The 24,023-nt window shown below is 31.8% G+C and overlaps 1 protein-coding gene across 1 annotated transcript; it reads right to left on the bottom strand.

Moving 5' to 3' along the window:
* Nucleotides 1-717: 717 nt before the first annotated feature.
* On the bottom strand, nucleotides 718-22,198 carry LOC148855558 (11-beta-hydroxysteroid dehydrogenase A-like). Its single transcript, XM_088985214.1, has 6 exons — nucleotides 21,952-22,198; nucleotides 21,664-21,856; nucleotides 15,858-15,946; nucleotides 15,616-15,747; nucleotides 15,347-15,514; nucleotides 718-1,154 (listed from the first exon to the last, which is right to left on the bottom strand). Exons 1-6 carry the CDS (start codon nucleotides 22,135-22,137, stop codon nucleotides 957-959), a joined length of 966 nt encoding a protein of 321 aa, XP_088841340.1. The 5' UTR covers nucleotides 22,138-22,198; the 3' UTR covers nucleotides 718-956.
* Between the last annotated feature and the right edge of the window lie 1,825 nt (nucleotides 22,199-24,023).

Genomic DNA, 24,023 nt, shown 5'->3' with positions numbered 1-24,023 from the left:
AAATCTCTAAATATGAGATTTACAAAGAGTATATACAACCAATGATTTAATTTATTATTGAAATTAAAGATTTATCTTACAAAGAATACCCAACCCAAGATTTAGGTTATGATTGGATAAGCTTTTTTGAAGTACTTTTCCATTTTAGCAACAAAAAAAAATTAGAATTTTATAACATGTGTTTTTCAAAGTAGAACTACTTGTGCAACAAAAAGTATGAAATCATGATTTTTTTACTTTATGTTTTGAACTGTAAAAAATTTTAAGGTGTAAATGTATATATGTCACATGGAAAAATTTGTAACACATGACACAATTATAGGTCATCATATCTATAAATATATGCAATGTGGAAAATTTGTGAATATGACAAAATATATGTCATGTAGCAAAATTTTTCAACATATGGAACGATATATGCCATGATGCCCATATGGCATATATTATGCCCATAAATATATGCCACATAACATAAGACATATATTATGCCATGTAGAAAATTTGTAAATATAACAAAATATATGTCATCTATCAAATTAGTTACACATGAAAAAATACATGCCAAGTTTGGTGTCCACATATATGGCAAAATATATGTCAGATGACTTTATTTTGTATATTGCATAGCTATATGTGGATATTTTTATATTATAAATTTTAACAAATAACAAGTTGACATATGAAAATTATCATGTCACACATATTATAACAACAATGTATAACCAAACACTTATTTCTTTATGCTTTTATCAAAGTCACGTTTTGACAACAATAATTACCAAGTCACGAAAATACAAAGTATTGCTTTTATACTCTAAAAAACAAAATGTAAAACCTTATCTAAAAATAACCTTATTTCATTACACATACTATATGCTTAAATTGTTGAAGTCATAATCGATGGAGGAACTTTGATTTCTTTGGCATTCGAGAATTTTTTTCCTTCCATTTGTCATCTAAGAGGTGTCTGATTTAACTATATAAAACCAAAGAACAATGAACCATTCAACAATCTCAGGGCAAAAGAATTGGAAATTTATGAACATCTTGTACCAAGATGGTTCAATCACGTATCTCTCTCCACAGCATGCTCCATTCACAATGGCTTCAACACAGACTCTTACCCTCCTAATTGGAAATTTTCCAACTAGAACCTGTCCAACAGTGATGCTTACATTATTTGTTGGTAAGACCAATAGACATTTATTTTAAATTGCAACCTAATAACCATATGCCAATGACATTTTGTGACTACTAGTGAAGAAAATTTTCATGTGGCACCTCCTCTCCCTAGTGAGAATCTCAGCAAAACAACCATTACCATACAAAAGCATTTCTTACAGCCTAACAATATTAGAAGATGGTAGAAAACACAACCTACATTTTTTGTTAACAACTGAAAACATAATATAGTAGAATATATTTACTACAACCTAATAAATATTAGGACTATCAATAAAAAATAAATAAACTTAATGAGTTAACCTAACAAAATTATCACATGATTTTTTGAATTGAATCTATCTTAAATATAATTTTATACACAACACAAATTAATTCTTAGGTTTAAATTTTGACTCAAATGTTATGTCACATTGTTTTATAATCATCAACTAGGAATATTTCTTTTATTAATCATAATCAAATGACTGATTTTTAGGATAGAACTAGCTTGCATGTTTTGATGGGCTTTTGGAAGCTTTGATGTGAACATAAGCCATATACCTTGTTTTTTATCTATGGAAAAATAAATGAGAAAGGGAAAATTAAAGGAATATATTCAAACAACTTAATATAATATTTTGACGATTTTCTCAGTAATTATAAATTATAATTAACCTAACTAGGAAAATTGTTTTCATGCAAAATTTGACAAAATTTATGTCTATCAAAATAAACCTAGTATTAAGTTGTTAGATACATTTGTATTGGACCCTTTTTTAGAATTTTAAAATAGTGAATATCTAAATATGATACATTATTATATATATAAATACAACAAAAATAAATTATAAATCACAATATTTTACTAACACCATATAAGGTTAATATATACAAATGAAAATTATCCAAATATTTTAATTTTTAAATCCAATTAATGGAATTAAGATTTTTAAATCTAAATACAAATTCATCTTTTTTGCATTTACCCTTTTTATCTTTATTTGTACACATGAATAGAAAATGCCTTTACACTAGTGTTAACCCAACCATGGTTCAAATAAGATTTAAACAACTTTAACATTGGTCAATCCTAAAAAAAGCTACATATAGAATTCCTTTTGAGGTTGTATGTGAAAAGAGAAAGAAAAAAAATGAAGGAAAAAGATTATATAATATTTGTGGTTAATAAAACAATATTTATTGTGTATATTTTGTTATAGATAAAAGAATATTTATTTCTTGTATCATTAGGTTTTTCTAACATGGTTGTCATTCTTACATTGCCCAAGATAGTGGAACAGTGGGTTAAAACTTCTCAGATTATGACCCTAGGTGTAGGATGAGTGTTTACAACAAAGATTGAATTAGACCAAACCCAAAATGTTTCTAGACTTCCTCACAAGTGGAACAATTAGGTATTATTTTTTATTCTAAGAATTGATATTGATATCAGAGATGTCTATCTCTGATATGTCAGTCAAATACATGAATATATTGGGATATTCAATGATAGTATATCAACTGATGATTAATGTAATACGATTTGCTACTATGTTAAAACATAAAGAATACTTATAAAGCTTCTTTTTTGTTTTCCTAAATCTTCTAGCAATAGGATTATATAAATCCTTAATAAAGGATCCACTAATCTTGAAAGATGAACACCACTTCGAACTTTGCATTTGTAGACATCATAATTAGAAACTACATTTACTCTTGATCCAAATATTTTATCTTTCTTGTTCCAACAATCTGAAATCATCCAATGATAAAAACCGATTTCTCACTTTGTGGATTTTAGCAGTAAGGATTCTACAAATCTTTTATTTTCATCCATTTCTATTTGTTGGATTTTTTGCACATAATTATCACTAGATGATTATCTTTCAATATATTGATAATCTAGGTCTATACCTAGTGTTTCTACAAATAAACTATGTTTGGACATTAGGGTTAAATACTTAAATATACATTTCCACTTTACTAAAATCACTTTCAAAGGAATAGGACGTGAAAGTTACAACCATTTAGGAGTCAAGAAATCTGGATATCATTCTGATGGTTGATAGGTCTTCTTAGATATGAGATGAAATTAAAAAAATAATAGAAAATGAAGATATCAACAACAAAGAGGATGATGAGTTAGCTTTCCTATTAAGAAAGTTTCATAAACATCTTAAATAACAATAATAACACTACATAGAAAACAGAAAAGGAAGAACCCACTTATTTTGAATGCAAAAAGTGGGTCGTATAAGATAATTATTGAAAGCACTAATAATGTGATAAGTATGCAACTAATCTAAGTAAACTTCTCTAATCTATAATTGTTTTAAGCAAACTTGCTAATGAAGAAGAAGTAGAAGCACTACTTGATTCAGTTGTCTAAGTTTCACATTTCAAGTACCATCTTCAATCTCTCTAATGAGGATGCTCCAAGAAAATTCAAGCATTGAAAAGCTACAAAAAGTTCCAAAAGATTTGAAGCTACTCAAGAGGATCTATACTACAAAAACTCAACAAAGAGGAAGCATACATTAAGCCTTGGTTTTAGAGTTATATTTTTGGTTTCTTAATGTAATCAGTTACTTAAGATGCACTTTTTATGATGCTCAACATGACCAAATTTGGTTTAACTATCTTTAGCAAGATGGCAAAAACATTTTGAGTCATTACTATGTTTGGAAAGAGACCTCCAATGGCTAGAAAATGGTTAATTGCTCTCCAAATCTCTATAAATAGATGCTTTTAACTTGATTCAAAAACAAGAGTAAAGAAAAAGAATAAGTTAGAAAAGCAACTTGAGCTATTAATGTATATAGTCTTTAGTTGTTTTAGAATGCAAATTAGCTAGTCTTATTTTTTGAAGATATTTCTAAGTTCCAATAGTTTTAGAGGTGAGAAAAGTTGAATAGCCGTAGAACTCGTATAGTCTCACCCATTTACTAAGAGTCTTTTTATTGAGCTAAACATATTGAGTATACACTCTTGTAATTGAATAGATTGAGTTGTAATCTATCATATTTTCCTACTGAAAAGCTTTCTATTCTATTATGTTGTATTTTACTTATAATACATTTTGTGTGTAGGATATGTTTTAGTTTCAACACCATTGAAGGTTTGATTGAGACCTTGAAGTTTGATTAATGTTTAACAAACACCTTGAATTTTTATTAGGTTAAGTTTGGCAGACACTCACGAAGTTATACTAAGTTTAGGTAGCATTCAAAAATCTATTCAAGGTTGTAGGAGCACTGAAAAACCTATAATTATAAGGTTTGGCTAACACCCGAGAAGTCTAGATTATTTTATTAGTGAAAATCCTCAAAAGGTGTCTAAGTTAGAGGACATAAGTAGGGGTTTTTGCAAACGTCTATAAAAATATTGTATGTTTTCTTTGTGCTTTTATTTATTTTTAAGTTTTTCCAATTGCTCTACTTCTAACATTACTAACCTTTCAACTAACTACTTAAGTTTGAATATCTACTAATCATGCAATTATTACAGTTTACTTTGTTTATTTTCTTTTTAATGGCAAGATATAGATTTCTTAGTGTAGTTATTTAGCTACCAACTCTATTAACCCTACTAATTACACTAATGTTTACATTTAGTAGTTTTTGAGATTCATTAGCTACTAACTTTTACTAATTGCTAACTTTTAACATTTATTTGCTTTACTTTTACAATTGTTTACATCCATTGGTCTATTTATTATTCAACACCATTATTTACTTTTTATAGTTAAATTGTTCTTGATATTATAGTAGCAGTTCTTTTATTTCATTTATCATTTAACTACTTAAATCTTAAGTTTTTATTATTTTTGTAGCTGGTCCTTTTTTTCAGCTACCATCTTGTGGTTAGTCCTTTCTCTTCAACTACAATTTCAATACACACATCTTGTGCAATTTCCACCTACTTTTTTAGTTCATTTACTTTTATCTACCTTTACATTTACACAATTATTTGAGTTTATTATAGAATCTTTATTCTAACTATATTCTACTAACATTTACAAGAACTCTTTTATTTTATTGTTCGATTCACTTTCAGCTTCTATTTACTTTCTAGTAGTTACATTTTAATATTGCTATATGTGTTTAACTACTAATGCCTATAGTATTTGTTATTAAACTGTATATTTCTTTGAAGTTGCAATTCATCTCTCAATAGTTAGTTGATCTTACTGATTAAACATATGATTAACTATTTAACATTTGTCTAAACCTTTATCTCACTGCATTTTATCTTGAATATTCAAGAAGGCTTGGTTTCAGATTTTTGGAGAAGGTTTTGAGCTTGAATTGATCAATTTTTATGCTATACACAATTCACCCCTGATAAGACCATTGATCCCAACACAAACCCGATGAATAAACTCAAAGGGATGAAGAAAGAATTGAATGTTACATGAGATGGCACTAGATCTAGTAGATGATAAGCGTCAAAGGACAAACAAGCCAACTTTTGTCTACTAGCTAAGGAAGAAGAGGTAGGTCCAAACTACCTTTGGTTTTACTTTTACCAAGGACAAGCTTTTTGAAAGTTCTAGAGAGCCTTTTAGAAGAAAACAAGAGGATAGTTTAGAAAGAAAAAATGCTTAGGAAGGTAATGAAAAACATTGTATTTTAATTTAGTAGTCTAAGGAGTTAAAATATCACTCTTACATCCTCAAATTCAACCTTGATGACTGAAAATGAGGAACTAAGAAAGGAGAATGAAAAGTTAAATGACTATGTTCAGAAATTAATTAATTAATGCATGAACTTGAAATTTGAGAAAAGTGATCTCTTAGATACCATAAAAAATATTACTAATAGCACAAAAAATTCAACAAATTGCTAGGTAGTCAAACATTTGGAAATGATAGGAAAGGGATTAGGTACACCTACCCTCAAAATAATCAACCTTATAAAATTAGATTTGTCAAGAAAATAAGCTAGACCAACTTATGCATATTGTCATAGGAAAGGTCATCTTGTACCTCACTTTTATTATAGGAGGAATCATAAAGACCCTAGTTTTAAATGGATTAGAGGATATAGGACAACTAAACCCCAATGAACCAAGAAAAAATGGGTACCAAATTTTCTTGGTTGAATGTTCTAGTTTGATCTTCAAAATAGTTTGAGAATCAAGAACTAAACAATCCCAATGGAGATATGGCTTTGAGAAATTTGGCTAATAGGAGGTTCAAAATATGCCTCTTTCCTATGAACTTATTTTGAATAATCTATGCATGTTTTGGATGATAATTTAAATAATGCTAAACTATAAGATCAAAGGATTTAAATGACTAAGCTTGGATATCATTACATGTGATATATTGTTGTATACTTTGGATATGAATTATTAGGCAAGTAGTTTGTTAGGATAAGAATATTAATCTTAAAATTAGATTATTTGGTTGCAAGGAAAATCCCAATCAATATTAGTCATATGAGGAAAGTATAATGGATCTTAGATCTAAAGTCTATAGGGTGCAAGTCAAGACTGACTTAAATCTCCTTAACCAAGTCTTATATTTACTAAATGGATCCCGAAGAAATGATCAATGCCAATAGAGTCATCTTTCAATTGTTTCATTCAGTAATAAACTCTTAGTAAACATAGTAATTTGATCAATATGCATGAAACCAAGTTGAAAACTAAGAAAAAAGTAAGTCATAAGAAGAATTCAACAAAGAATTTTTGTTATAAGGTTGATATCCCTAAATAATAAATTATTTGATCAAATGAGAAATGAACTAAGGTTGATGAAGGCAAATTGAATAACAACTTTCTAGGTCCAAAAATGAAAACAATATTTTGCACTATGAAAAAGGGTTAATAGTCGGATCATTGGCATCAATGGGTTGACCGTTACACTAAAAAATTTTGACTACACAAGTAATCGATTGCTATTAAATGCAAATCAACCTACCCTAATTTCAATTTGATAGGTTTGTTAGTGCAAAAATACTAGACCCTCAAAAATATCCAACACTTCATGGCATGGTGAAGAAGCACATGATGCATGGACTATGCGGCATATTGAATCAAAGCAACTCACACATGGTAAACAAGCAATGCAAATACCATTATCCTACAAAATTATCAAAGTATACCATGCAAGGTAACTATTTCTATATATCAAAGATGAAATAATGGATGAAGTGTATTTGATCATAATAGACACTTATATAATCAATGACTTATTCCTTATAACCCACACTTGTTGAAAAGATATAATTGCCACATCAATGTTGAGATATGCTCTGGTATTAAGCCAGTTAAATATTTATACAAGTACATCTACAAGGGGCATGACCGAATTGCAGTTTTTATTGCATATATTGTGGAAGAAAATATTATCAATGAAATTAAACATTTTTGAGATGCAAGGTGGGTTTCAACACAAGAAGAAATATGGAGAATATTTTAGTTTGAATTGAATGAAATTTATCGATCTATAATAAACTTGCAATTGCATCTACCAAACTAACAATGCATTTATTATTGGGATAACCAAAACCTAGTTCAAGTTATGAATTCAAAGAATGAATCTACAATGATGTTAACAAAGTATTTCCTCACTTGTTCAAGAGATGAGAATGCAAGGAAATACTTATACAAAGAGTTCCTAGAGCATTATGTTTGGTGAAACAAATAAAAAAATGGATACTAAGAAAGAAAAGAGAGGTTATTGTCTATGTAGTTAATGCAAAATCTTCTAAAGGAGAAAGGTTTTACTTGAGACTCCTACTAAGCAACACCCCCGATCCAACATCATTTAAAAATTTGCTAACTATTGATGGAATAAAATGTTCTACCTTTAAGGAGTCAATTGAGAAAAGACACTTATTAAAGTCAGACCAAAGTTTATCAGAATGTTTACATAAAGCATCATTGTTCTGTATGCCAACAACAATGCGATGGCTTTTTGCAATAATTTTAATCTTCTGTGAAGCAACAAATGTCAACAAGTTGTGAGATGACTACTTTGACTCATTATTATATGATTTTTAAAGAATAAACTCATATTGCCATGAATATCATATCATGAGCATGCTCAAAGCATTAACAATTTCCTACAAAACATACATGAACATTATTGACTATGACATCCCAACAATATATGACATAGAAAATAATAAATGTTATGAAAAAACAAAAGTGATTGAAGAAGAAATGGAAATTAAGACTCCTAAAGAAGATTCAATTTCACCATCACGATTAAATCCAGAATAGGAAAAGTCTTACAAAACAATTATACATCATGTAGAGACAAAATGTCCAAGAGCATTTTTCATAGATGGCCCAGGAGGTATAGGGAAAATTTAGCTATATCGTGCATTGCTGACAACAATTGGATCAAACAAAGGAATTGCTTTAGCAACTACATTTGGAGTTGTTGTAATAGTAATACTTGGAGGATGAACAACACATTCTAGATTCAAAATTCCTATTAATGCCACTGACTCTAGCATATGTAACAAACCAAAACAAAGTGGCACAACAAATCTATTATGAAGGGTAAATCTAATCATATGGAGTGAGGCACCAATGGCAAATTGAAAAGCAATTGAAACTTTGGGTAGAGCTCTTAAAGACATTTTGAACATTGAATTACCATTTGGAGGAAAAGTTATTGTATTCGGGAGAGATTTTTGATAAATCCTACCTGTTGTTCATCGAGGAACAAGATTAAAAATAATTGATGCAAGCCTTGTAAAATAATACCTTTGGCCACGTGTGGAAAAATTCCAACTCAATGAATATGAGGGTCATCTCAGATCCATTATTCAATGAATTCTTGATGAGGGTTGGAAATGGAACTAAACCAATGGCACAATGTGATATGATTGAAATCATAGGAGAGATGGTTATTAAAAACAAAAATGACAAAACGAATCAAACAGAATTGATACACCAAGTATTTACATCACTGAAGGAGAATGTCAATTCACTTGATTACATAATAAAATGTACAATCTTAGCCACAAAGAATGAGTACATAGATTTATTGAATGAGAAGTTGATTGAGAAGTTCCTAGGATAGTTGATCACTTATTACAGTTATGACTCAGAAAAAGATGACACAAATAATTACTACCCCATTAAGTTCTTAAATTTTATAACTCCTAATGGCTTACCACCACATCGACTCAGTTTAAAAGTGAATTTCCCTATCATCCTTCTTCGAAACTTAGATCCACCCATTGGTTTATGCAATGGCACAGTAATGGTTTGCAAGAGTTTTCAATGCAATGTCATGCATGCATAAATTGTTACAAGACAATATGCTGAAAAATAAGTTTTTCTTCCTCGTATACCACTCTCACCATTGAAGGATGAAGGTTTCCCATTTAAACTCAAATGGAAGCAGTTTCTGATCCATTTGAGCTTTGCAATGATAATAAATAAAAATCAAGGCTAGACAATGTCACATGTAGGCATTTATCTTTTAGAACATGTCTGCTCACATGGACAAGTATACGTTGCTTTGTCAAAAGGAATATCCTCTTCAACAACAAAACTACTCATCAAAGTTGAACAATCAAATAACAAGAGAGGAACTTTCACAAAGAACATAGTGTATAAAGAAATTTTAACCACATATGAATGTACATCAAAGACATAGTAAGTTTGGCTCCTACTTTTGCAAGTATGATCACTAATGGCATGACTCTCTAATAGAAAATTCTCATTGAAGATATTTCTATCTTCTTATCTAACATATTTTATATATTTGTACAAAATAGATAAGGAACCTGATTATGTCTTCATAAACTCACTATTAGAAGAAGATACAAATTGGACTATAAAAGCGTTCATCTTATACAAAGAAGTGATGGACAGTTATAAGAAATACAGAGGAATTGGAAAGAAATTTAGGACCATACTACTTGACAAAGAAGTATCCATACCTACCTCATACTTCCTAAAAAAAATTGATACTAATAACTAATTTTTCATTTGTAGGGGACCCAAATATATAGAAGCTCCATCAAAGATAGAGGAACAAGAATATCAAGAAGCTCCAATAGCGTAGGGTCATGATCAGGTTAGTGAGGAGCAAGAAAAAGTATCCATGAATAATGTTAGGGCTCCTCCTTTTGCCTCAACAACCTCCTTTAGCATAGTTAAGCTCCACCAATACTTTGGTTCCATCTCTAGTAGCCTTTCAGATGTATGATATCGAATCATCGGACTAGATGCCAGGTTTGAGTTCTACCCAAGTAGATGGATGATTGGCAATATTGGAAGAAAAGATGGAAGACGTGTTTTAGAGTTGATACTTTAATGGGTCAACACTACTCTAGACCTCCTCCTTAGGAGGGTCTTTGTACTTTTTAACTCTTCTATTCTTTAATATGTTTTTGAACTTATCTCTGCCAAATCTATATACTTTAAGGAAATTATGTGTTATGATGATTTATGCACCTTTTTGTGAACTAATAATTCTTTAGATAATGCTTAGGTCTATGAGATAATATGCTTTTGTTGCATATATTATCACTCTTTTCTTTTTGTTTAATGCCAAAAGGGAGAAATGTGGGAAAAAATGACATGAATGTGTTAATTTCTAGTAAGATTTTTGATTGCTTACACCTATTACATTGCCAAGAATTTTCTTTAGCAAGATTCCACATGGGGAGAAATATGTGATAAATAATGATATTTGAATGGAAAACGTGTTGAAAATCCCTATTAGTGGGAAATGCTCACTTAATTACCTGAGGAATCTTTTGTCTTTTCCAAAATTGGGAGATTTGTGAAACAAACTCTAAATCTAGATTAAAGAAAGATGCATCAATTCCATAAAATAAGAGGAGATTTACATGAAACAGGGGAGATAACTAAATAGTATTGTCTATGTTTTTTTTCCTTATGGTGATTATTCTCAATATAAGCTTATCAATGTTATCATTTTTTCATCAATGGTTTGTTATCATCAAAAAGGGGGAAATTGTTGTTGTTGTTTTTTGATGATGATAATAAACTCATTGAGAGTACTAATAATTTGAACACAAGTGTGCAACTATAACAAATAACTTCATTAGTTAAGCTAAATGTGGATAAAATCTTTTGAACAATTCCAATGATTTGAAATCTAAAGTGGGCAATTGTTTCATAAACCAAATAATCTCCAAACAAGAAGCTATGCTACCAAGAAGAAGATAAAGAAAGTATCAAATTCTAGTGCTTCCAACTTATGCTTATTTCTTTTAGGACTTTATGTAATCATTTGCAAAAATGCACAAACATGGCTTAAATAACCTACCTTAACTTAAACAAGAAGTTAGAGACCAATGGTTAAATGGTTAGGCTTTCCCCAAATTTTTTATTGAGCACAATAGAAAATTTTCTAAATTGGAGGCCTAAGGAGTTGACTCCCAAAACTTAGGAGCTTTCTACTTAAAGTTTCTAAGGTTGAACATAGTCATTAGTCAACTGCCCATAAGGTAGTAGTTGACAACCTATGACAGTTGAGACTGGTGTCACAAAGTAGTAAACTATCCAAGAGGTAGTGGTCAACTATTTGTGATAGCTAAGCCCATTATTATCTTGACTTTGGTTAGTTGTCAACTATTGAAATAAAGGTATTCAACTATGTCTATCATCTAAGAACATGGTACATTATGCATTCAACTACTTGAACTTAGCTTGGACTACCTACTAACAAAATTGAAGCAGTCAACTACTTGGCCCCGGTAGTCGACTACTCATGAAAACCAAGGAGATTTATGACCGTATAAAGGTTCAATATCTCATTCCTCTTATAGTAAGCCTTCAATCTTATTTGGAACAAGCTCTAATCATTTCCAAGAATGATATAATCCATTTTCAATGGATTATAATAGTCACAAACTCTCTAAGTTTGATTCATACTATATATTCGTGAGTTTAAGATAAAAAAAAAAAAATCTAAGAAGTGCATTGAGTTATACTGTGAAATAGAAAAGAGAGAAAAAGTAAGAGACTAATTTAATTTGAAGATATTTAGAGTAAAAAAAAGCTTATATCCTCAAAGAATAGCTGGAAAAAGCTATTTGTGCTTTGATTAATTCTCTCCAAAAATTAGTAATCTCTTCAAGTATATTAAGCTCATATTTGTTTATGCTCAACCTTGCATTTTATTGCTTTTTCTATTTGCATATCTACCTAATAAGATGCATTATTATTGTATTTTAATTTTTTACATATTTTGCACTTAATTAGCTAGTAGTTTCTAGCTAATAGTTGTTAAGTGTTTAGATGTTAAACATTGGAAAGGTTGGGATAGCACCAATAAGTCTATGTGGTTAAAGGTCTCATAGGCACTTGGGAAGTCAAACTATTGTAAAGATCTTATTGGTATGTAGGAATTTCAATTGTTGTAAAGGTTTTGCTGGCATCGAGGAAGTCCAGTTGAGTTAGTAGAAATTCTTAGGTGATGTGCCTAGAAAGAGGACATAGGCCTAGGTTGGTCGAACCTCTATAAATCTTGTGTGTGTGGTGTTATTTCTTTGAACTTTCTCTTCATATTTGTTGATACTTATTATTCACACTACTATTCTTTAACACACAATCATTACATTATACTAGTAAATATGTACATGCATTTGCACGTGACAGTATAATTCATGACAGTTTTTAAACAAGTATAAGTGGGTAGTTTATGGACAATTATAAATGGACAATTTCTGGACAGTTATAAGTGGGCAATTTCTAAAATGAGAGTAAAGGACATACATGCCTTCTTTATACCCATTGTATGTTTAGACAAGGGGGTCAGATAGAAAACGTCCAAAGAAAATTCTAGAAAAAAGGGGCATTCGCTCTTTTATAGGTAGTATAGATATAGATATTATTGCTCTCTATTATTTGTGTATAAATCTCAAACTTTAATAGGTATTAGTTGGAAAGGAAATCTATAGAACCCAATTTGCCCTCTCTAGGGTTAGGCTACTTGGGTCAACATAACTGACATACCTTCATGGAGTTGGATGCTACAAAACATGAGAAGCAATTTCATTTATTGATTCAGCAAGTATACTAATTTATTAATAGGAATCTATTTTTCCAAAATAAAATAAAAAGGTGATCGAAAATTCCACCCATTATAATTGGATCAAATAAATGTAGATTCAACCCAATCCAATCCATGAATTTTTTAAAAAATTTGCTTAAACTTACATAACATTTATACGTAACTATCAGTAAAATTAGTTTGGAAGTTCTAGGTTTACGTACTTAATTAAAGTGCCATATGCGCAAGTCTTAGAAGGTATTTCTGAATCATTTTGTTCATTATATATAACAAAACAACCATTATTTACAAAGGAGAAGAAGAGAATACAAACACAGGGGCGTTCAAGAAAAAAGGCCATCATCCAAACCGACCACTTGAAAAATAGAAGGCAGAAAAACAACTCGAGGCCTCATTATAGTTGGATCCAAAACTGATACAGCGTCATTCTATCGGTCTATTCTCTGACCATGAGGATTTCAGCTTGCTGATATATTCATAAAGACATTGCCTAAATATCAATTATTCAGGGAGTTGCATGTAAAGTTAGGAGTTTACTCTGCCTCCCTCAACTTGAAGGGGAGTATTGGTGCAGCTGAATTAGCCACATTAGCCACTATGACAGCTGGTTTTTAAAATTGAATCAGACAATAAATCAGTCAATTGTCTGGCTCTTGGGCCGAGCGGTTTAATCGTTTGAACTGAGCAAATGGCCCATTCTGACAAAAAATTAAAAAATGGCCAAAACTGTTGGATGATTCAAACGGTTCAATCGCCCAGGTCAACAGTTTACTGACCAAATCAACTGTTTTTTTGTGAAATAACAGTTCTGAGGTAAAATGGACCAGTTCTCAATTTTTCGGTCCGACCATCCAGTCCAGTCCGGTTTTGAGCTGAGTGGTTGTTTTTTTCTATTTTCCTCTTCTTTCTAACTTTTTACTTTCCATTCTTTCAATCTTTTTTCCCCATATTGTAAGATAATCAATTGGACAGGCTCAAGTTTATTTAAATGAATTTCCTTTAGCTCTCAAAATCATCAAGAATCTAAGGTTTCATACCAATCTTTAGAAAGTACCCCATAGAAACAAAATAATTATTTTCAATATTTTAATTATGCTAATAAATATGTTGAATGTATTGAGAAGGGAGACCAACTCAGGATATTGCAGTTTGCAGAGGTAATTTCAAAATTCAAAGTCGTTTATAGATGTTTTAACCAAAGCATTGACCAATAGCGAAATGAGAGTTTGGAGGTCATTCTACCAGACACCACCATAGAAGTGCTTGATCTTCTACTTATGGTATTGCATAGTCGCATAGAATGATGTTTATGGTCTAATAGAAAATAAGGATGCCCTTGATTTGAGGGAAGATTTGGGTGGGATGGCATGAGAAAGGGAAAATGAGTGGAAATTTTGTACATTCCATAGTTTGTTTGCAAAAGCAAAAAATAGTGGAAAAATCAATGCCAATAACAATTATTAAACAATTAATTAATTAGGTAATTGGTAATATTTTTTATTTGATATTTTATTAATTATTAATTAATATTTTCTTTTTTCATATTTATTATAGATTAATTATTAATTTTTATTTTGTATTATTCATTGTTTTTAACTAGTTAACGTTTTTTGTTGTTTATCTACTAATTAAATGAATAGTAAATCATTTATTAATAACCATTTTGTTGTTAATTTTAATTAATTAATTAATTAATATTTGAATATTTATTATTATTATTCCTAATGACTTATTTACTAATTTTAATATTGTATAAGTAATTAATAATTCATAACTATATTATTTTAATTTATTAATATATTATTAGTTATTAATTAATTTTAATTAAATTATTTTATTAATATGTTATAAAATATTTACTATTTACTACTTATAAAATGTTTTATAATTAACTATTAACAGTGATTAATATTTTAACTTTATTACTAATATTTTGTTTTATTAATACTTATTAATGAATTAATAATTTAAATATTTTATAATTAATTAATAATCCATTATTATATTATTTTAATCTACCAGTTATTTATTTTCATTAAATTATTTTATTATGATGAGGTGGGTTGTCCTATGCTTGGCTTCTATCCGAGATAAGGGGAAAAGATGTCATTGGTAATTCAAACATCTATTATATGATTGTAATCGTAGTAAATTAGATCTTACTTCTTTCATTTCTGGGTTATCTTCAACTACACCTTCCTTTGTGAGATTTTTGCCATTGTTGATCATTTCCGATTCAGTAAACCCAGGAGCTGCTATCGTTATTTTAATCTCCGGAGCTAACTCAACTCTCAATGTATCAAAGAAGTTTACCAATGCTGCTTTACTTGCCTGAAATTTCAGTTACCAAAACATAGTAAATAATAATAATGATGAGAAGAAAAAGAAAAAAGACAAAAAGATGAATAGATAGCCTATATGAGAATCCTTACACCATAGGAGCTCGCGTATGGTGTGATAAACCATGATGCTACTGAAGCATTGACAATGATCTTGCCCTTGCTCTTTTTGAGGTGAGGAATTGCAAAATAAGTTGGATAAACGTATCCCCAAAAGTTTGTATCCTGTAAACAAAACAGAAAAGCACAATGATTAATTACTAGTTCATCAGATGTCTTCTATATATGAAGAGGAACGTATGAGTATGACCACTAGGTTTTAATTGATTGATTACCATCGCTATTCTGAAATTTGAGAAACCGATCAGGCCGTCTTCAAATTTGCAATAACTAGCAATGCCAGCATTACACACCAGGTGGTCTACTGTAAATCACAGCATTGAAACAAGTTTGAAATCAGTGTCAACCAGTTAATATGCAACTAAGGGAAAATTCCTGATTTAATATCCTGTATTTTATATGATTTTCAGTATTCGAATTTTTTATCATCTAAATTATTTTTATAAATCATCCAAATGCCCAAATGCCCAAATCTAATGATGGACAACGATCTTCTCTTAAACGCCAAGTACCGTTTTACCAACTTCAAGAAGATGTTGGAAGAGTTATACCACCACCAGATTTGTGTTGTGTCTACTTACCTCATAAATTAATTAATTAATGATTGCTGCCGCATGTGACCCCAATGAAATACGAAAATACCAGCTTTGAATTGTAAACCCCCAATAAATTTAATCAACAAATCACATCAGTTTGCACACATTCTTGTCTTTTGCATGGTTTTCGAACGCCTTTGATTTGGACAATGGGACCGTTTAGCTTGGGAACCGTCTAGATAATTGGTTTAGTTTTACTCTAAACCCAGTTTCAGTTTCTACTAAAAATCATTGAATCAATCAATCACTCATTGATCTGAACGGTTGATCCGTCAATTCATTTAACAGTTTTTTGTTTTTTTTTTTATTTTTAATTATTATTTTTATTTTTTATTTTTGTCAAAATGGATCATCCATTCGAACCGGATAATCGAATCATCAATCCGAAAACCGATGACTAGAACAATTTCATTTCCGGGTCGTTTTTTAAAACTATGGTCTTCTATACCTCATATTACCTTCCAATAAACAATTTCATTTCCGGCTACAAGACGTCTTCAGTCTTCTCCTTCTCTCTCTTGATTGATTCCTTTGTTGTTCTAGCAATGGCAGCATCTCTCATTTCACGTGCAGCTTGGTTTCTCCTTATTCCTCTCCTAGTCCAAGATCTCATCTCCAGTGCTTATGCTTCCCCATGTAATAGAGCCATAAAGGTTAATATGTCCTCAAGCAGGTCATCCCCGTACGTCCACCCCTCATGGTTTTTGAGCCCATAAACTATAAGGTCTTCGCTGCCTGGAGAACCATGGCACCCGCCCTATATACATAGCAACCTGTGAGCTAGTTAGAGGGCAGCAGCCAAGCCCAAACCAAGCACCGGCTGGCGGTTGCCTCCACTCCCTGCACCTCGTGCAAGCTGTACTGTTTACCTGAACAGCTTCCGTTGACGAACCTAGAAGCCCATCATCACGCCTTTGCCGCTGGTGTGGAGCTTCTAACCGGTCATGGCATCTTAAGTTTCGTTTACGACTTATTGGGTAGATCGAGCGACCCCATTGGTGACAATTCTCAAATGCTGTGAGATTATTAGGATCCCTACCATTCACGCTCACAAGGGCTCCAATCACAAGCGTATTAGGATCCTTGACTCATTGTTTTATACGTTTTTTTTTTTTCATCTTCTCGAAGAAAAAGATGATGAATAGTGTTTTATTTTGAAGGGTAATTTTGTTATTTTAAAAAATTCTTAAGTCAGACATGATTAACAAGTACTTGATTGGAAGGTTTTGAAAAATTGGATACTAAATTGTCACGGTTTAATGTTTGGAGGACCAAATTAAGTGATACCAGGCCCAAAGTACAAAGTAGTAATTGGGAATTTTTCCTAAAAATAATGAAAAGTAGTTTGACTTCTTCAAAGAAATACAACCAAATAATTAATTGGATAGTCCGCACCTGATATGTTAGCATTGGATTTGGATAGAATGTCTTGACAGCATCTATTTATAATCAGTGTTATTTTGTTAACACTATTAAATGTGCATGCGTATTGCACACCTAGATGCAATTTTAGATAATAATGATAATAATATTAGAGATATGTCTAGATTTCTTTTAAAAAGTTCTTCTATAATCTTTTATAGCTTTATTTAATTTTAAAATTTTATTATTTAGTTATGATACCATGAGTTGACGCATTTGACATAACACAAAAATTGGATTTATTTTTATATAAATTTTAAATTTTTACTCCATTTTCATTATCAATGAAAACAATTCCTTTTTATATAATGTGATGAATATATAATGTCAAGGATGTCCCTTAATTTTTCTATAAGTTTTTTATGTTTTTTAAAAAACTTTTTGTATTTCTATCTATTTTAATTTTTTATTATTTAACTATGACATTATGAGTTAACATAGACTATTGAATTCCTAAACCATTACTTGAATGAAAAATATTTTCCTTTCCAAGACAATGTTACTTTTTGTATTCCATTTCCACCATCAATAAAAATAATTCTTATTTATCACACCATTTTTCTTTAATATGGCAGATATACAATATTAGAGGTATACCAAATTTCCTATTATTTTTTATTTTTATTTTTTAAAATTTTATTATTCAGCTATAGCATAATGGGTTGACCCATTTGACTTGGACAATTGACCCATTTGGTTTTGAATTTTGTATTTTATTACATCACTATAAAAGAAATTCTTGTTTATCACACTTATCTTTTTTAATATGAATTAATATATAATGTTTGAGATGTGTCTAAATTTTTCTATTTTTTAAATATTATTTTACTATGACATCATGGCTTGATCCATTGATTTAAATGGTTGAACCATTGACCCACCACCTAGGGAGGATTTGAATGGTCTCATTTATGGATCAATTTTAGACATTGCATTCCATTTTCGTCATTAATAAAAACATATGTATTATTTATTATACTTTTTTTTTGTTTAATATGACAAATATATAATATTAAAGATGTGTCTAAAGTTTTCTAATATATATATATATATATATGTATATATTATTTTTTTTATCTATTTTTAAAATTTTTAGTATTTAATTATGGTATTGTGGGTTCACCTATTTGACCCAAATGGTATAATTAATTATCAATCACCAAGAAGAATCGGTTTCGTTTTTAGATGACTTAAAAATATAAATTTTAGATTAAGGTAAATTGTTGAAACCTCCCCTAAAGTTTGGTAATTGCAACCATCTCCCCTAAACTTTCTAACACAGTTGCAAGTAGACCCCCTCCATTAGAGCCCTTTGAAAAGAGGCATGAAAATATCCAAAATACCCATGTAGTTACTATTAAGGTTGGTTTCTACAGAGAAAACTATACAAACTTTATGAAAATGAAGAGAGAAAGAGAGAGAGAGAGAATTTAAAGTTTCAGTTTTACCCTTGAGAAATTGATATGAAGGGAAATTTTGAAAAATAAATCAATTTCAGAAAAGAGATTGAAAGGATTTGGGGTAGGAATTCGTCATATGTAGATGAAACTTGGAAAATAAGCATTTTCGCCAAATAACTACATGGGTATTTTTGGATACTTTCATGTCTCTTTTCAGAGGATTCTAACATAGGGTTTCTACTTGCAACTATGTTAGAAGGTTTGGTGAAGGTGATTGCAATTACCAAACTTCAAGAGAGATTTCAGCAATAACCAGAAATTGCAGGGGAGGTTTCAGCAATTTGCCCTTTATCCCCTTATATTATTAATATCTGTATTCATTGATTTAATTAGTGAAATTTAATGATGATAGGAATTTAATGAGAGAGAATGAGAGTTAATGCCTTAAATATGGGTCTTAATGAGGGAATGAAATGTATTAAAAAATAATATTCAAATTACAATTTATACCCTCATCATGGAGAATGATTAAATTCAAGAAGAGGGGTAATTTAGTCAAGAAAATTTTCAGAAACCATGGAAATCTATTCACACTTTTTATAATAATATAAATATAGATTTTGCTGAACTCCTGGACCAATTTTGCCTTGCTTTTTGTCCGACTGACATTAACCTTGCCAACTCAGATAATGAGGCAGACTATACAGCAGGTGGGTGTACTTAACTAGGTGCCAGATTAAGCCCTAACCCTTGCAAAGGGGAACCATTGGCATAGCTCGATCGGCTTCTAAATTCATGGGTGGGGCAGGTTCAGTTTATGACAGACAAGATTAAACTCAAACCTTATCCAAACCGGACCCATTGACATCCCTAGATTTCGACCTTCCTATTAGGGTCAGGGAATTAATTATTCAAGTTAAAGAAGGTAGAAGGTATCAAATTTGGCTTGCAATTTAATAGTATTGTTTTCTTTCTCATACATAAATAAGCTATATAGTTTTTTAGTAGATGGAAAGCACATGCATTTGCACATGGTAAAATGCATGGGAAAATGAAAGATCATTATGATGCCGGATTTGCACATGTATTTGCACTAATCTGGGTCTCCTAAACTTTATGGCATTGTGCTATTGTGTACACTAACCAATGAGAATTCATCATTTAGGGATTGGTTTTGATTGGTTACTCTCATGTAAACCTATTCATGAGCCGGGTCAGGCTGGGCTTTGTCTCTATATTAAGAGAATATATTCAGGCTTGAACCCGAGCCCAGTCCGACTATCAGGCCTAGGCCTTAAGCCCGAGCCCGGCCTTATATAAAGCCCAAAGCCTAGGCCCAAGCCCAAGTCCTACCAGAAAATTGGAAGAAGATTTTTTTTTCTGTTTTTATTTAATTAAAAACTGTTTTATTTATATTAAAAGACCTCAAAATCCAAAAAATAATGAAAGATCTCACTATTACTTGACAAAAAAGAAGATTAATAAAGAAACAATATGCATATATATATTACAAAATATATTTTTATTATATAATACATTATCAAGTCGGGTTTGGGCTCAGACCGGGCATTTTTAAGAAAGCCTAAGCCCGGCCCGGCCCAATGTTTTAAGGTTAAACTCAAACCCGTGGACTTGAAATCCTATCCAAACATGACTCAAATCGGGTCAGGCCAGGCCGGTCCCAGCCCATGAACAGGCCTACTCTCATGTTCAAGATTTTGAACAAGTAGTAACACTCCCTGAAATTTAATGATGTTGTAGTGTCTTAACTATATTGAAAATATCTCAAATGCTCAAGTGGTCATATGCTGGCAATTGCCTTGAAAGAGTTTCAAAGTAAGAAATTGTCATTGAGTTTCAAGTGAATTATTAATTATGGTATAATTCTTGGAAAATAGTCATTGTATTGGAAATATGGTTTTCATATGCTCATTCAAAGCCATATTGTATCTTTGTACTGATTTATTTTCAGTGAGAATTTTTAATAAAGGTATTCTATTAATGGTTAAATGCATTTTTTATTAAAACTATTCTCACCTAAGCATGCTTAACTTTGAAGTTATGATGGAATCCGATGCATTATGTTAGAATTATGTTTATATACATTGAAAATGCCATGTTCAAGTGATGAATGAGAGTTTTCATGACAAAATTGGGTGCCCCAATTCCTTGTAAACTTGGGAAATCTTATCATCTCAACAATCAATGAATACAAATACACCGCTCTTTGAATCAAAAAATAGTTAAAGTGATATTTTATCTTTTATTTCAACTTTGGCCTGTTCTTATTTCATTGGGCATCACTTCAAATTTGGAACAACAGTCGCGTTGTAGCGTATATGGAAATATTACATCGATCATATGTGCATTACCCCCAAGTGTTTTTTCATCGTTCTACTTGATTCAGCCAAACTTAAGGTATACTCTTGCTGAATTTTGTGTATGTTTTGTTATTCGTAGATATTAATGTGAACGAGCATTCAATGTCTTCAATATATAACGTATTTTGTTGACCCTATTTTGAAAAGAAACAACGAATGAAGCTTAAGAGTTGTATTGTATATATAGGAAATTAGGAATTGAAGGGGGCATAGAGAACTTACGCCGGCCAAATCGTCTCACAGTTTCTTGAACAAATCTCTTGCATTCATCAACTTGTGAGACATCTGCTCGAATTTCCAAAACATCAGGGGAACCAAGCTGACCAGCCTTCTTGGCAACTCTTTCAAGCATCTCTTCTCTCCTTGCCACAAGTACTAGAAAAGCTCCCCTCTTAGCATATTCGTAAGCCAGGTGCTGTAAAAAATATCATCAACATCAAGTAATTACACTACACATGCAGTAGTATTCTATAAAATTATGCTTGGATTATTTGAATATTTTGCATGAACCTCGCCTATCCCAGAAGAAGCGCCTGTGATGAGAACCACTTTTCCGGCCATCTTCTCACAGTACAGAGTCCTAATTATGAAAGAATGGATGAATCTTACAATTGACAAGAAAGGAAGGGCTACTAGTAGAATGATGAGAAACAAAGGAGCAGACACCATCTTCATCAACAAGTGAACGAACTCCATGACTCCTCAGAGAGAAAGAGAGAAAGGTAGAGAGAAGAAGAGGGGAGTAGCTCAGGTTGACGTTCTTGTATCACTTATTTATCATATATAGGCAAAAACAGAAGCATTATAATAATGAATGATAGACCAATTTACCTGAATAATAATGAGTGGTTAAAGGTGGCAGTTGGTAATTTATCTCGCATTCATAAAGCATCAATGTCAAACTTGGACCAGACATTAAACACTTTTGGCCATTGAGTGATGCGTTTTAAGGGTTCAACCATCGGGTCCAATCATTCAATATAAACGAAAATCTCTGGCCAGGCCCAAGACGTGTAGGTCAGTTGAGAAGATGAATGATCTTAATTAGCTAGTGGACCGGATTCGCCACGACCACCTACCTCTCTCTCTCACAACTCTCCTGATTCAATATTCTCTGGGAAGAACTTTCAACTTTGTGTTTTTTTCACTTCTTTTTATTGTATTCAGAGTGGTGTTACTGCTCTTGGTAACCACTCCAAGTGGACTTTAGTTTGCATTTTTATTCTTTAAGATCTCATTTCCTTTTTGTATAAATGCATATATACTGCCATGGATTAAAAAAAAAAGGATGTAATTGTCGAATCCAATGAAATTACTTTGTTAGCCTTCTTGAATTGGTGTGCACATAGAAAAAATTCTAGCTTTTAAACATTGTGCTTGTACTTGGAATGACTTTTTTAAATAATGCTTTATGTCAAGCTCCTACAAGAGTCAGTTTCGTTCCGGGTAAGAGCAAATTCTGGTTAGAGATGGCAACTTGGCCCATAGGAGTTCCAGTCCCCGAGCTTTTTTGACCAGTGATCAGTGTCGCGGTGGGTTTAGGTGTAGGAATGATCGGAGCGGGGTGGGGCAAATTCGAGGATTTTCTGTCCCTTGCAGGAACCGGGTGCGGTATTCGCATTAGGAATCAGGGACAACCAAGATCGCCCTTCCTATTGCCATTCCTAATATACTCTGGTTAACTTTTGTTGTTTGGGTTCGACTATAATATCGGAAGCATATGATATCAGAAAAATTTTTAACCAATCAATTGGTATTATAAATGTGGTAGTTTGTTATTTATCAAAATTCATGGGTGGGTTTTGATTGGTTAAAACTCTTTCTGATGTAGGCGCACATGGCAGGCCCTAGATTGTGCCACGTGGCTTGCTCTCTTGCATTTAGTATCTTGAGAGACTTCTTCTGAGTTCTTAAGGACTAAGCTTCGAGCCCTCGTCTCAAGGTTGGTCTGACCCATCTTTAGCACCTAACTAGCTTGACCATCGGAGTCTCTGCCCCTGGGCTAACACCTAGTGCCTTTGATGTGTTGTTCTCTTTTCCTGCTCACAGGTTGGACCCATCGGCCTTGGACATCAATGAAGTTACATTGTTTCTCTCAACCCCATCTTTGGCAGTAACAATTGGCACCATTTGTGGGAATATTTTCAAGGCTTTCCTCTAAGAAAAAGTTTAATCAAATTAACTAAGCATCTGGTATGGTTGATAAACAAGACAACGATCAAAATGCTCAGGACTTGGTCACCATGGACCAATTCAAGCTAGCCCTCGATAGGCTAGACAACCTAACCCAAAGACTAAACGAGGTGGGGCATCCAACAGGAGGCCGCCCGCATGGTGGTCGCCCCGTTAGGAGCCAAGGGTAGTACAGTGAGCGCTCCACTCATACATCGTTGGTTCAACACCCGATCAGCCCCAGAAAGGCCAACCCCTCAACGTCCAGCAGCATTTGCCGACAGGCCAGCAAGCCCCCGTTGAATACCTCTTGGCTCCCTAGCTGAAGGGGTGATCAAAGTAAGGTCCCACGACAACCACATGGACAATGACCACCATCATCGTCATGTAGAGAGAAACCAGGACGATGG

The sequence above is a fragment of the Nelumbo lutea genome, chromosome 4, assembly GCF_056320005.1.
Source record: "Nelumbo lutea isolate HS-2025 chromosome 4, American lotus-T2T, whole genome shotgun sequence".
Classification (NCBI taxonomy): Eukaryota; Viridiplantae; Streptophyta; class Magnoliopsida; order Proteales; family Nelumbonaceae; genus Nelumbo; species Nelumbo lutea.
Note: the sequence above shows the minus strand (reverse complement) of the source record. Positions and strands in the feature narration are given on the sequence as shown.

Bases quoted from the DNA above. Each gene is read 5' to 3' on its own strand.
- LOC148855558 (XM_088985214.1), bottom strand. From the start codon at position 22,137: ATGGAGTTCGTTCACTTGTTGATGAAGATGGTGTCTGCTCCTTTGTTT. The intron at 15,947-21,663 runs GTAAGTTCTCTA...TGTGATTTACAG, and splicing joins TGTGAGACGATTTGGCCGGC to TAGACCACCTGGTGTGTAAT. The intron at 15,748-15,857 runs GTAATCAATCAA...TTTTGTTTACAG, and splicing joins CAAATTTCAGAATAGCGATG to GATACAAACTTTTGGGGATA.